Raw genomic sequence first — 14,242 nt, forward strand, 5'->3', positions numbered from 1 at the left:
ATCAAGCATGCATTTCACTTGCTGAAGACAAAACTTAAGGCAGAAAGACCCACGAACAAACAACAACTGAAAACAGCTGCAGTAAAGGGCTGGCAAAGCATCACAAAGGAGGAAACCCAGCGTTTGGTGATGTCCATGCATTCCAGACTTCAAGCAGTCATTGCCTGCAAAGGATTCTTGACAAAGTATTAAAAATGAACATTTTATGTATGATTGTGTTAATTTGTCCAATTACATTTGAGCCCCTAAAATAAGGTGCCTGTGTATGAAAATGGTTGCAATTCCTAAACGTTTCATACGATATTTTTGTTCAACCTCTTGAATTAAAGCTGAAAGTCTGCACTTCTATTGCATCTCGGTTGTTTCATTTCAAATCCATTGTGGTGGCGTACAGATCCAAAATGATGAAAATTGTGTCAGTGTCCAATTATTTCCGGACGTGTGTGTGTGTGTGTGTGTGTGTGTGTGTGTGTGTGTGTGTGTGTGTGTGTATATGCATATATATATACAGTGTTCGACAAACCTATACATTTGCTCGCCCCGGGCGAGTGGATTTAACCCCCGGGCGAGTAAATATTGGCCCAAGCAGCACACGTTTGGTACTAGGTGGCGAGTAGATTTTTTTGTGTGGCGAGTAGATTTTTTGGTGATTTGTCAACCACTGTATATATATATATATATATATATATATATATATATATATATATATATACATACATACATACATACATACATACATACATACATACACGCGCACAGTGGCTTGCAGAAGTATTTTATTTTGGATATATAGGATACCGTTCGGATGACGGTTAGATTAATGATCAAATGTGCAAAAATTAGTGCGAATAAATTGAAGCAATAAAACATTCTGTTTCATGCGGTATTATTTATTAAGCTCCATTAGACGTTTAACACATTCGAACGAGCGTCAACTCTCATTCAAGTCAATGGGAGTTAACGTTCTTTGGACGCGTTAACCCGTAACAGATTTGGTAGCACTGGTTCCCCCTGTCCTGTCTCCACAAACCCCCTTCCCCCCCTTCTGCGCACAGGTGATTGAACATTTGTAATTGTTGCACTTGTTCCCCCTGGTCTCTCTCCCCCCTCCTGTGAGGTGAGGTGCAGGCTAGTGATGTTTGGTGCAGGTGGGGGGGGATTCAGTAATCATTTATAATTGGGCTACTTTTGGGCTATTTCCGTGATGTTATTGGGCGGGATTACAGACCTGTCTGAGATGTGAATGTGCTCACAAGTGATATTTCTGTTTGCTGTTTCCAGTTTTTAAATCTTGTCTAATGAATGGATTTCAGTGAGTAGTAATAAAATGAAATAAAACTAGCTCAACTGATCACACAAAAGCATATTTTTTCTGCTTGCATTTTTTTTCATGCTTGGTTTCTTATTGAAAAGCTTTCATCTTATCATGGTTTCTTTAGAGCTCAACCCACAGAGGAAGCTGGAGTGTGGCCAAACAACCAGTTTGAAACAGAGAGACTTCAAGCGATGATCTTGGCATCAGCAAACGGTCAGTTTTCATGATAGAGAATGCAACAACTGTTTAAGGAAATTTATTTTTCTACATAGGAGAGGATCCACGACAGGAATATCCTTAGTTAGCACAACAAAGCAATGTTACATCATAATGAATAAGGGACATGAAGCTACAGTATTAGATAGATAGATAGATAGATAGATAGATAGATAGATAGATAGATAGATAGATAGATAGATAGATAGATAGATAGATAGATAGACACAAAGAGAGTGCATAAAAGTGCTTCTCTATGAGGGTTATTTTTTAGACGCTGATTGATCAGCACCGTTACCGTTTAATTAATAACCCCCCCCTATACTGCACATTGCTTCCTGGCCCCTAAAAGTGAAGTCAAACATCTACTGTACATTCGTAAACTCTCTTACGATATTTTGTTAGGGTTGCATTTAGTTTCATTTATTTTAATACACAAATTATATTGAATATGCAAACTGAATAATATATGCTACATTAGCATATGCATCAGTCTGAATAAATGAATCATCATAAGCTCAGTCATCTCTAAGGCCTTGATAACGGTTTTAGAGAGGATTAATACACTGACTCCAGTAGACCACTTATATTTCTTTATGCATGTCATAATTCTTTTGTATTACATCTACCCCTTCCCCCATTGACACACTTATCTATCTCCTTAATAATACAAAGAGCAGAACATTCAGTGGAACATCTTAATGTTGTTTTTTTAAATCCACTGGCATCAACATTTTTTATGAAGTCTTTTATGCAGTGACAGTACTACTTTTTAGGGTCTAACATTTTTTTTCTATGTCCATCTCTAACTCTATATTTTGATTAACATGTATTATTTTGTGGTGATTGAATCAAAAATGAATTTACCACATGTTCTGTTTAATGACCATTGTACATGTGGGGAAGTAGGATGCAGAATTTACTCCCTCTGAATTATTCACACACATTAGTGATGCCATCTGTATATACAAAAAGTAAAGCTGCTTTAATATTATCTCAATCCATCTTGAAGGTGCCAGAATAAATAATGTATCTTCCATGTGTATGCTACGTTTAAAGTTTTTACCGGATGTTAAGAATCCCACTTGCTCACAAAACTCATTAAATACTCTCATTGTATTCCAGTCTCGGAGTTAGTCAGTGTAACACGTACGCAGTCCTTTTAGCCATGTGAAAGAATGTGTAACCTTGTAAAGAAATAATCTGAGCAGTGTGAACTGAAAGAGAACGTTGAAACCGTATCAGAAATTCAATCATTAGCGTTGATAGAGAACATCTACAGTACAAAATATGCAACTTTTATCTTTGATAGTGTCAGTCTGTGGTTATTCTCATTAGTTATTACTACCCATAACTATTCTGTCATTTTCATGGGAAAAAAACATTTACTTAGTTTTTACAAAATAATTGTTTTGCATTTCATTGGGATCATAATAGTCCATGCACCCTTTCCATTCTTGCAAAACTCCTGTTTTGGCAATGTCTGTGCTTTTTCTATTATTTTCTGGATAAATTGTTCTATAATGGATATATTTATCAAAAACGTCGCTGCAGTTTTCCAGATGAGCTTTACAGATAATGAACCATGAGTGTTTTATATTTAATTGTATCTTTGATGACATTTCTGGAATCACTCATACAGTACTGTACTTGTTAAATTTGGTTTAAAGAGACATTCCTTTAAGAAGAAAAAAATAATTATTTCCCCCCCTAGGTGAGAAGTAGGAGGTCTCTGGAACTAAGCCATGTTAATTTCATCTCCGGGGACCCTCTGCTCCCTGAGATATGTAAACGTTTTCCATATTATAACAATAATGACATTAGCTTCAGGTAACACGTTTTAATACACGTGCATTAATTGTAATGCGCAATAACATTTTGCCAATGCAAATGTTCAATGTATTGGTTAACGCGTCCCTGCGCAACGAAAATCACTGTGAATACCGCTGCTACCTCTACAAACGGACGCTATTTTTGCATATCATTAGCTTTGTTGGTACACAAAAAATAACGGACGTTACCTATTTAGGTAACGGACGTTATTAACGCAAATTTTACAGACTTCTGAGGATCTAACCCTAAAGGTGCTGCTGGTATCTCAATCCTTTTTAAAAGGTCCCACGTCATGTGCGGCCTATAGGAATCCGCAAGGAATGACGTTGCTACTTCCTTTTGGCCTGCGTGACACAAGACCTTTAAACAGCCATAGTGTGTGCGCAGCCTGGACTGCTACCGGCAAACCATTCAGAGGCATGTATTACGGGAAGAAGGGGGTCCCCGGAGCTGGGATTAATGCGGTTCAGCTCCGGAGACCCCCTGCTTCCCACCTAAGTAGGAATGCCACTTTAAATTAAATTGATTACTTAACGAAATATTCTCTTATTAAAAGCTGTAGTGTAAAACTGGAATAATACTTAGATTGAACCAAAATGCTTACGCTGCTTTTTAATATAGGTAGTCAAAGAAGATTCCATCAATCTACAATACAATCAAAATATGAAAAGGAATTTTTTTTTTATTTAGATACTATATTATATGATTGAACTTCCTATAAATTCTGATTAGTAAGAAGCAATTAAAAGTAATGTTATAATTGATGCTCTAGTTGAATTTTCTAGCAGATATTTGATTATTATTTTTTACACTGTGTATCATATTATGAAGATTTTTTTTACAATATTAGAGGTATTCAAAAATGATAATCTCATTCTTTTATTTTCCAAAAATGATTAACAAGTACATGGGGGAAAAAATAGTTTTGGTAAACAGAAAACTTGCAGAGCGACATCTATGGCAACAAAAAGTCAACACATTTTCTAGTTCATTTTTTAACTCTATTTTTCATTGTTAATATATTTCCTCTTGCTTCTCTTTCCATGGAGTCTTACAGAAGCTGCAGAAGGAAACCCAGCTCTTGGAGCAGGAACAGGTACCATGGGTCTCAGTGCCCGCTACGGACCCCAGTTCACCCTGCAGCATGTCCCTGACTACAGGCAGAACATCTACATTCCTGGAACCACATCGACACTCACCAACGCTCCTGGGAAAGGTGCCGGAAAAGCAGCTGCAGGAGGAAACAAGAAGAAGTCTGGCAAAAAGGAAAAGAAGTAATCGTCTGCAGTAATGAGCGACTTATACCAGCAGGGCAGAATTGTATGAGAACTTTCCCCCAGCCAAAACCCCAGGGAGATATTGAATGTCATCCTTCCAATGAGAAATAAAACAAGGAAAATGAAGATATGAAATGGTAATATGTGTCATCACCAGAGCTAGTAGTGGGAGTTTTCTGCTATTAGAGTTTATGATGAAGACATTCATCTGAACATTAAAAATAAGTGCCCTGTCAATATTAGCCAATATTTTATATTGCCACGGTCATTGTATTTTGCAAGCTCATTTCTTAGCTAATATCATACACTATTTTTACAAACTATTAGGATTTAACTTGCTCAGACTAGCAGATGTATTCCCACATGCATAGCCGTGGTCATTCTTCCAATGTATATAATTACAGCTAAATTGTTATTTATAATTTATAAGCATAAGGGAATTTGCTAAATATTCCACACGTCATCCCACATTCCAAATTTGTATTACTTCATTTTTAGAGCATTATCCTCAGTAACCATTGATGTTTTGTACGAGTTTATGAGTTCGAATGAGCAATGGTTCATTAATTGGAAAGGTCCTTCTTAACCCCTTCTGCAGTGCACTGCAGGACCCAACAGTAGTGCAGGGATTCGCTTATTAACTATAGTTAACATTAATAGCTTAATGAAAACAGCATCTTGTCTGTATTACCTTAAAATGAAAGGGATTCTGTGAACTGAATCAGAGTGAGGAAATGCAGCTCATATTAATGAAATATTTAAAAACTGTAAGTAAATATTTCACCAACACTACTGAGAAAACGTGTCACCGTCTTGTGCAGTACATATTTCAATGCTGTACTTTTTGATGTTTCGATGTTTCTCTAAAGAAAAGGGGAATAAAAGAAAAGTTGAACATTTGATGATTTGGGAGATATCTCCTTTGGACTGGCAAAATAACTACAAGCTGCTTTGTAGAACAAATGCTGTTGGAATAATATGTTTCTCTCTGCTCTTAAAGAGTAATTAACAGAGTTATCTACATTTCTGCACATAGAACTGCATGCCTAATGTTCACATGGTATCAACAATTCCACTGGAGCTAAGGACTTTTTTTGCATGTAAGTATCCAGCATGGGGTTATTCATTCGTTACATAGAATGGTAAATAAGTGAGCCTGTTTAGTGCAGGTCAAAATGTTTAGGGATAGAAAGGTAATTGACAGATTCACGAGGGGGAGGGAGATACAGTGACTGGTCAAGAAACAGATCAAGGATGGTATTGCTATATTCCATCACTATGCCTGATTAGTAATCTTATGTTCTGGCTGTTAGGTTCCAGCACTCAAATGGAAGAGATCTGGTTTATTATTATTTTTTAAATAAATCTGATTTAATAATGGGATGCTCACTTATAATCTAAAAGACCACTGGGGTTGAGTAAGAAAGATTACGGTCCGATTAGCTAGACCACAGACTAAGTAATACTGGCCAGTCCACTAATATACTGGTGTGCAAATTGCAAGTCTCCCTTTGCATATATAGAACTGATCTGGCTTCACATTGCATTCTGAAAACGTATCTAAGTGCTCAAAGCAAGAGCAAATGAAAAGAAATAAATGGTGGCTGAAATGAGTGAACAAAGGGAAGGGCAAACAAGAGGGTCTCATCATTCTTATGCCCATTTTCAGTAGTGAGGCCAGACTATTTTAACAGGGATAAGACCCACCCTCAGGAGAATGCTAAGGCAGAAATAGGCATGCTTTAGTTTTTTGGGGGGAATAACACTGTGTAGGTTATAATTGTTTCTCCTGCAAATATATATATATATTTTTTACATTTCTTAATTTTAACTTTTAACCATATTTTTCTCCTGTGAGGTAGCTGCTAGAAGTTAACCCTTTGCAGCCACCTGCACATATTACTTAATCTTAGTGACAATCTACAGTACAGTACTATGTTTTGTAATACACGATATACAATTGTCTTTAGCCGGTCAGTTTGCGAGAATGGGGCGTCAGTTGGATACAGACCTTCCTTAGCAATTATAAATATGGTCACTCCATGGATATTTCTGCATATAACATGATTTACTTCTTTGATATCCTTCAGGTCTAACTCAATACATTCTGATCCCTCTGGCAGTATCAAAGGGGTATATTTGCCTCATTGCTACGCAGGACTAAGGAACAGCCAAGCTTATGGTAGTATTTTACTAAAGCCTTGTACACTAACCTCTGCCTACTTTGCCATTAGTGGCTCCCCTTATGTAGAACTCCAGTGTGAGACAATGGAACACTATACTAACCGTCATCACCTGCCCCCAGGGTGCTATAATAGTAACCTTTTACACTGCTTTTAACGCTAATAAATAAGACGGTCACATGAGTAATTTAGCAGTAGAATTCATTTTTGCTATTTTGATTTCCTTTCTAACAAAACCTTCATTTGTAGAGTAGCTATTGTTATGCAGAAGTACTGTGATTGTTTCATCCCTGTAGCTAACTTGTGGACAGCAGTATTTTAATTCCTCCTGTATCTTTCTGTGTGGTTTGTGATATAAATGTACATGAAATGAAATGCACCTGTCCTTTCAATGTGTCTAATACTGAACTGTACTTATATATTATAAATATGCTTTCAACCTTCTTATATCCATATATACTAATGTCAATGTATTACACGCAAGTTTTATACTCTGATATTTATATTGCTTTTTTTTTCCTTTGGAAAAATAAAATAAAATGTTTTCTTCCAAAAAAATACATTTATCTGTGGAACTTCATTTGGCACTGGGAATATTAATTAAAATCTATGTGTGGATATAGACATACTGATAGCCATTGTTGGCAGAACTACTTATTAAGGTAATCATGATCGTGATTTCAATCCTTAGTCAGGAATGACCCATTAATACTTATATTATGCTGTTTGTTTTTCTTATGTTGGAGACCACATTAGTAGAGAATGACCAATCAAGAAACTGACTAAACACCCAAGGCCATGGGGCAAACTTAACAATATACATGGAACTATTTTGCAACCCTGATTGAAGTCAGGAGACATTTAAATAATTTTTAATCACAATAAAATATTTCCAATGTCTTTTCAGGGGTTATACCATCTTGTTGATGTTGATATTGTACAACCTGTAACTTGCATGTAGTCTGGTTTCCCAGGGGAACAGCAGGAGTGTATTTCATTACCTTATTAATATTTTGATGACTTTATACTTATAAATGACTAAAAATATAAATGATCATATATATGGTGGTACTCAAATAAGGGGTAAATACAAGCTGAACACTCTTAGGCCTGGGTCCCGCTGCTTCCGATGGGGCGCACGGCCACGTGTGCGTCACTCAGCAGATCTGTGTTCCTGCCGAGCCGCCCCAGTCCCCCCTCCCTGCAAGGCTCACTGCGCACTGTGACGTGTCAGCCAGCAGGGAATACACGAGGATCGTGATCCCAAGCGGCAACGTGTCACGTGGTGCGGCAGGGAGCCAATGAGGGGGCAACGGGAGGAGGGAAGCTGACTCGAGCTCCGGCTGCTGTGCTCCATTGTGTGTGTGACTGCACAAATGAGCATACTGTGGGGCATTTTTCACCCGTATTACCATTCCTGGGAATGCTTTTTGCTGGTTGGGACCATGCCAATGGTTCTCTGGTCCCTCTCCCTCACCCTCTCGCGGTAACACTTTCAGTAATAAATCCTGAATTGCAGGGGTTCCCCGGAGGAGCATTTCCAAGCACAGAATTTCCAGCTAACAATTGTTTGGGGAATAAACATCTGCTCTTCACAGCATTGCATCTTCATTCACCGACTAAATAACCCCTCACTGCTAGTACAAAAATATGCTTTGTATTACATACACCTCTCGAAACGCACATGGCCGGGGCACATGCATGTGTTGGTGTCCTTTATCCGCCCGGTGCTGAAATGAAGACGTTTGGAGAGCGTCCCTTTACTCTCATGTAATCATCAATCATCAGTCAGATGGAGATTTGGGGATTTAATTGACACGGGCAGAAGAGGCGGCAGCAGCAGCAGATTGGGGGGGGGGGGCGGGGGTGGCATGACAGCTCCGGCTGGAATCCTGTCTGCTGCCGTTTTGGCCTCACCCCCCCGCCCCGAAAACAGGCTCCTTAAAGACCGCATATAGCGGTCAAGTGCCTCTCCACGCGCCGCCTGACTGCAGGGCGGGCGCGTGGTCTGAGGCAGCGGGGCCTTAGCCTAATGCTAATGTCAATAAAAACACACAAGTGTTAGTATAAGTGCCTATATGGAATAATAATACATATAACTTTCTTCTATAGCCGACATTGTAAGCAGCACTGTATATATAATTTTGCAGGCTCAATGAATCTCTGCCCCAAATAGCTTACAATCTATTGGAGCCTAGAGCATAGGGAGGTTGAGTGACTTTCCCACGGTCATAAGGGAACACAAGGTCATAAACTGACACTAATATTCAAACTGGGTTCACCCACTTCAAAGGCAGTGTAATTACCACGGAGGTTCTCCTGTGGAAGAGATGTAATAGGTATATTATGGTCTAGTGGGAGACGTAGATGTAGATGTCATACTGTAAGTATATAAAAAAACCACAACAGCCAATGTGTAAAAGCTACTTTGAAACGACGTTTCAATTTGTTAACAAATACAAAGCAAACAGGATGCAATCCTTTATAATGGAGACGAACAATGCTTGTGGCAACGGCACCATCTTTATAGTAGGAGAGCCCAGTCTGAGAATTGGGGCCAGCTCCATGTGAAATTAGATGAGCAAGTTTATCCCCCTGTGCCTCAACCATCACAAATGGTGTTATAATTGAAGTTCTTTCAGTCAGGGATTTATTGTGCCTATAAACACTACATACAGCCCTGCAGACACTGACAGCTCTAAAAAGAATAAGTTAATGTTCTTGATCTAGCAATTCTCTATTTAATGTTCAAATAAAATAGGACATTTAAAATATATATATATTTATTCTGTATATAATACAGAAAACGCTTGGGGTGACAAAGCATCTGCTGTATTACCAACTGTGTGTTCCTGACATTACTGCTGATTCTCTGACAAGAAAATAAGTTATGCAACAGGAATCTTCAAGACAAGTGTGGGATGGTCAGCAGATAGAATATGGTAAAACGTGGGTATCTACATACATTGTCCAGTCATTATGAAACAAGTGATCCTTACTGATCTTAATTGAGATGTTCATTGGAACAGAAGAATAATGAAGTTATTTATGGGTAAATGCAGTAAGTCTCTGCGCTCGGGCTGTCACTGACAATCTTCTAGTAGCTGTTCCCCTTGCAGCTTGATGTGTTGGAGCACCACCCTAAAACGCTCCTAAAAGTGGGGCTCCCCAAAGGAAGCCCCAGCAAACAACGACAAAGAGGATACACACAAGCGCACCAGAGGTTAATGAATGTCCACCAAGAATAACCAAATGGCACAACACCCAGCTCTAGACTAAACTGGTAATGGTAAATTCTAAAAGTTTAATATGTAAAGGTCTAGCAGACCTACACAATAAAATCAACAAGGTGTAAAATGATAACAATGCAACCGTTGCACTAACAAGACATACAGTACATAATACAAGTACACAATTTACACCTACTGTACACTGAATAACACGGACCAAATGGTCACTGATACCCCAATAGCTATACAATGATAGCCACTAGTGAATCGGGGTTGTAGCTAATATGAGGGAGGGAGGCAGGCACTCACCATGGAGGCTCGAGCTGGAACCGCTAGCTTGGCGGCAAGCTGTCCGGACCACTCCAGCCACGAAGATCTCTTCACAGCCCGAACTTCCTTGAACACCGCCTCAGCCAATCAGCAAGTGCGTAGAGTGACTCCACGTGACCTCTACGCGTTTTTGCAACAATGTGCTTCGTCAGGAGATCACCTCCCTCATATTAGCTACAATTCACTAGCGGCTATCATTGTATAGCCATTGGGGTATCAGTGACCATTTGGTCCGTGTTATTCAGTGTACAGTCAGTGTAAATTGTGTAATTATGTATGTCTTGTGAGTGCAACGGTTGCATTGTTATCATTTTACACCTTGTTGATTTTATTGTGTAGGTCTGCTAGACCTTTACATATTAAACTTTTACAATTTACCATTACCAGTTTAGTCTAGAGCTGGGTGTTATGCCATTTGGTAATTCTTGGTCGACATTCATTAACCTCCGGTGCGCTTGTGTGTATCTTCTTTGAAGTTCTATATGGGGTTACAATCTCATGGAGTAATGGAGAGGAGTACACGCACACTATAATATGGTGCTGGAGGGGGGTACTTATCTGCCGGTGCACTGGGTCCAGGGAGGTCGAGACGTCCCAAGGTATACCAATGAAGAGAAGGGAAGCAGGCACACGGTCTTATGCATTCAAATTGTGCCAGAAGATCCAATGTTTCGGCAGTATACAGTTGCCATTTTCAAGGAGACGGCCCTCTCCTTGAAAAAGGCAGCTGTATACTGCCGAAACGTTGGATCTTCTGGCACAATACATTTGAATGCATAAGACTGTGTGGAAGTTGAAGGGGAGCGTAACTCAATCAATGGTGATATGTGAAATGAAAGACGACACAAAATAGTGCAACAATGTCTTAAAGTAATATTTCAATTTCTGCAGACTTCTATAAAATCAGGACTCACATTTCTTCTGAAAAAATCACGGATGTAGCCCAAACTCAGGTGGGCAGTGATGGTGAGATAGGTGGGTGGTGATAACCTCTTTCTGTGTTTTGTAGTCTTGGGGATAGACAGGCTCACTGTGAGTGCATGTCACTCAGGATGAAAGGCAACCAACCATGTGTGAGGAAACGAAAAAGCCAAACATAGTGTGTACCAATAAAAGTATAACACTTTAATATCTAAAACCATAAAGATGTATGCTTATATCAATAAAACCATATATCAGGCACATAAGAAAAGCGAACACTGCTTCCAAACTCTCACCCCTCCGCACGGGTCTCATTTTCATGAAAACAAGAATTCTAGAACACATAGGGAATATAAGACGGAAATTACAAAGCCATACTGTACCAAAACATTTTGAATTACACCATGGGAGCGATCCAAAAGGTCTGACTTTTAGAGGCATAGAGAGAGTCAAATCTCATTGGAGAGGCGGCAATAGAGTGTCTCTCTTATCTCAAAGAGAGACATTCTGGATACACAAAATGAAAACTATGAACCCAAGAGGCATGAATGTAGAAATAGATATTACCGCTTTCCTATAAATATTTTGTCATCAATGACATGGCTGACTCTCCTACAGTATGAGCACTTGTTTCCTTTTCAATTTTTATTTTTCTCTAGCAGATAAGTAACAATTATTGAGATTATATATATATATATATATATATATATACATATATATACATATATATATATATATATATATATATATATATATATATATATACACAAAAAAAGACTGTGCTTTAAGTATCTATCTGCAATAATATACAAACTAGACTGTATTTTCAAAAACATACAAAAAATATAAAAATATATATAATAAAAAAACCTAATGTATAACAGAAAATGATGCTCTAGCAATATAATACCAGAAATAAAAATGGAAAAAAAAATAAAACTAAATCAATAACATGAACTAGTATTACCAGTGACTGTTCAAATTAAAACATATAAACATGCATATACTGTATAAGAAAAAATAATAAGTGAGCATGGGGGAGTGAAGAAAATATAGAAAAAATAATATAAAAAACACAAATGATTAGGTAAAATAGAGTCCACAAAATCCATGTGATGAAAATATCCTATTGAGATGGAAGGGTGGTGGCCCTCTATTTGGATGTGGGCAGCTTTCTGAAAGGAACAACAACCTCCCACTGGATCTAGAAGACAAGAAGAGAAGAAAGCGCCCGATCCTAGTGTATTATTAAGATACAAAATGTAATGTTCCAATAAATCTCCAACAAATGCGCACTCCCAAACATAAAAAGTATTAAAGCTGCAGTTCAGGCAATATCCTGCATGTGTGTTTTTTTTAAGAAATCAGTTCTGTAGTAAGAAAAAATACTTTTAGCATTTTCTGTTTTATAAAAAACAACTTTGAAAGACCAATTTTCTTGTATTCTATTTTAACAAGCATGCTTGTTCCTAAAGCAACGATTTACATTCCCCATATTTAAAGATGTCGCCAAACTTTGCCGATCAATAGACAGAGAACGAATTGACCGGCAGCTATGCAGTTCTTTAGGTAATTAGAGATTGCCCACATGAAACTATTAAAGTAAAAAAAGAAATTAAAAAAAAAAAGACTGATCTGCAGCTTTAAAGCATGTAATGAGTAATACTCATTCGCCAGACGCTGGAAACTGCTGCTCCGCCCGCTCACACGTCCTGCTCCCACAAGTTGTATGGCACCTCTGAGCTACCATCCAGCAAGAGCTCCAGAGAGTGTGCAGCTACTCCTGTTCTCAGATGGAAACAAGCTGTGGTGAACAGTGGTTCCGGATAGGAGGAAGGGAGAAGGTAGGACCAAGTTAACCAAATCGCTAGTGTGTCACCATAAGGTGGCGTCCCAAAGTCCCAGCAAACAGCGCATCAGTGCGGGGCAGCGTCACAGAGTCCCAGAGTCTGAATGAAAGTCCCAGATACAGAAAAGTTCAGGTGCAGTGACCATCACTAGTTAAACTAGTATATATATATATATATATATATATTTATATATATATATATATATATACTGTATATATGTATATGTATATGTATATATATATATATATATAACTAGTATATATATATATATATATATATATATATATATATATATATATATATATATATATATATATATATATACTGAGTTAAGTTATGGTGAGTAAAAACTGTATTGGGCATCTGAATAGAAAAGATAAGTCAATCAATCAATCAATCAATCAATCAATCTCTCTCTCTATATATATATATATATATATATATATCATTATTCTTATATTCACAGTCACATTCTAAGTCACTATTCACTTTGGTTTTGGATATTAATATTATTTTAAGTCTCCGTTAGAGCGCTGTTATAAGGTTTTTTTCACTGTACATAAGAACGTGTGCCTGATTCCCTTCTCTTCATTGGTTACAATCTCATGGTCAACAGCGAGATCTACAGGACTTTGTTTACTTGCTGACACAGGGAGAAATATCGTCGACATGGCATGGGAGTTGCTTACCAAACATCGACCGGATTGGCTGGGACTGTTCTTGGGGTGTGGAGTGTTAAGGAAAGTATAATTACCATAGCGTTCAGTCTTTTATGTGGGTACACAAGCATGTAAGAGGGCTGGTATCTGCACACACACTGCAGCATATCTTCTGTGCTGTTTTATTAGCTGAATAATCATTGCATATTAGATTATCTTATCAAGTATTTTGTATCCAGATTTCATATGGAGTGTACAGAAAAAAAATGAATTGTTCTTAAATATGCTGAAGCAGAAGAGTAATAGAACAGTTATTTAAATATTCAGTAACATTTGCAAATGTATTATATTGTAAATGAACCGTGCTACAGTAGCGACATTGCTTATTGTAGCAAAAGCCGCCGGCTCCATGCGGCTGGGAAGCGGGT

At 38.0% G+C, this 14,242-nt stretch overlaps 1 protein-coding gene across 1 annotated transcript in view; it reads left to right on the forward strand.

Moving 5' to 3' along the window:
- Positions 1–5,618, forward strand: part of LOC142494746 (protocadherin gamma-B5-like) — a 146,840-nt gene extending 141,222 nt beyond the window's left edge. The window contains exons 5-6 of the mRNA XM_075599182.1: positions 1,440–1,528; positions 4,422–5,618. Coding sequence (XP_075455297.1) covers positions 1,440–1,528; positions 4,422–4,642 — 310 coding nt within the window. The 3' untranslated portion in view covers positions 4,643–5,618. The remainder of the gene's footprint in view (positions 1–1,439; positions 1,529–4,421) is intronic.
- The last annotated feature ends 8,624 nt before the right edge of the window (positions 5,619–14,242 follow it).

The sequence above is a fragment of the Ascaphus truei genome, chromosome 5 (assembly GCF_040206685.1).
Source record: "Ascaphus truei isolate aAscTru1 chromosome 5, aAscTru1.hap1, whole genome shotgun sequence".
NCBI classification, from domain to species: Eukaryota; Metazoa; Chordata; class Amphibia; order Anura; family Ascaphidae; genus Ascaphus; species Ascaphus truei.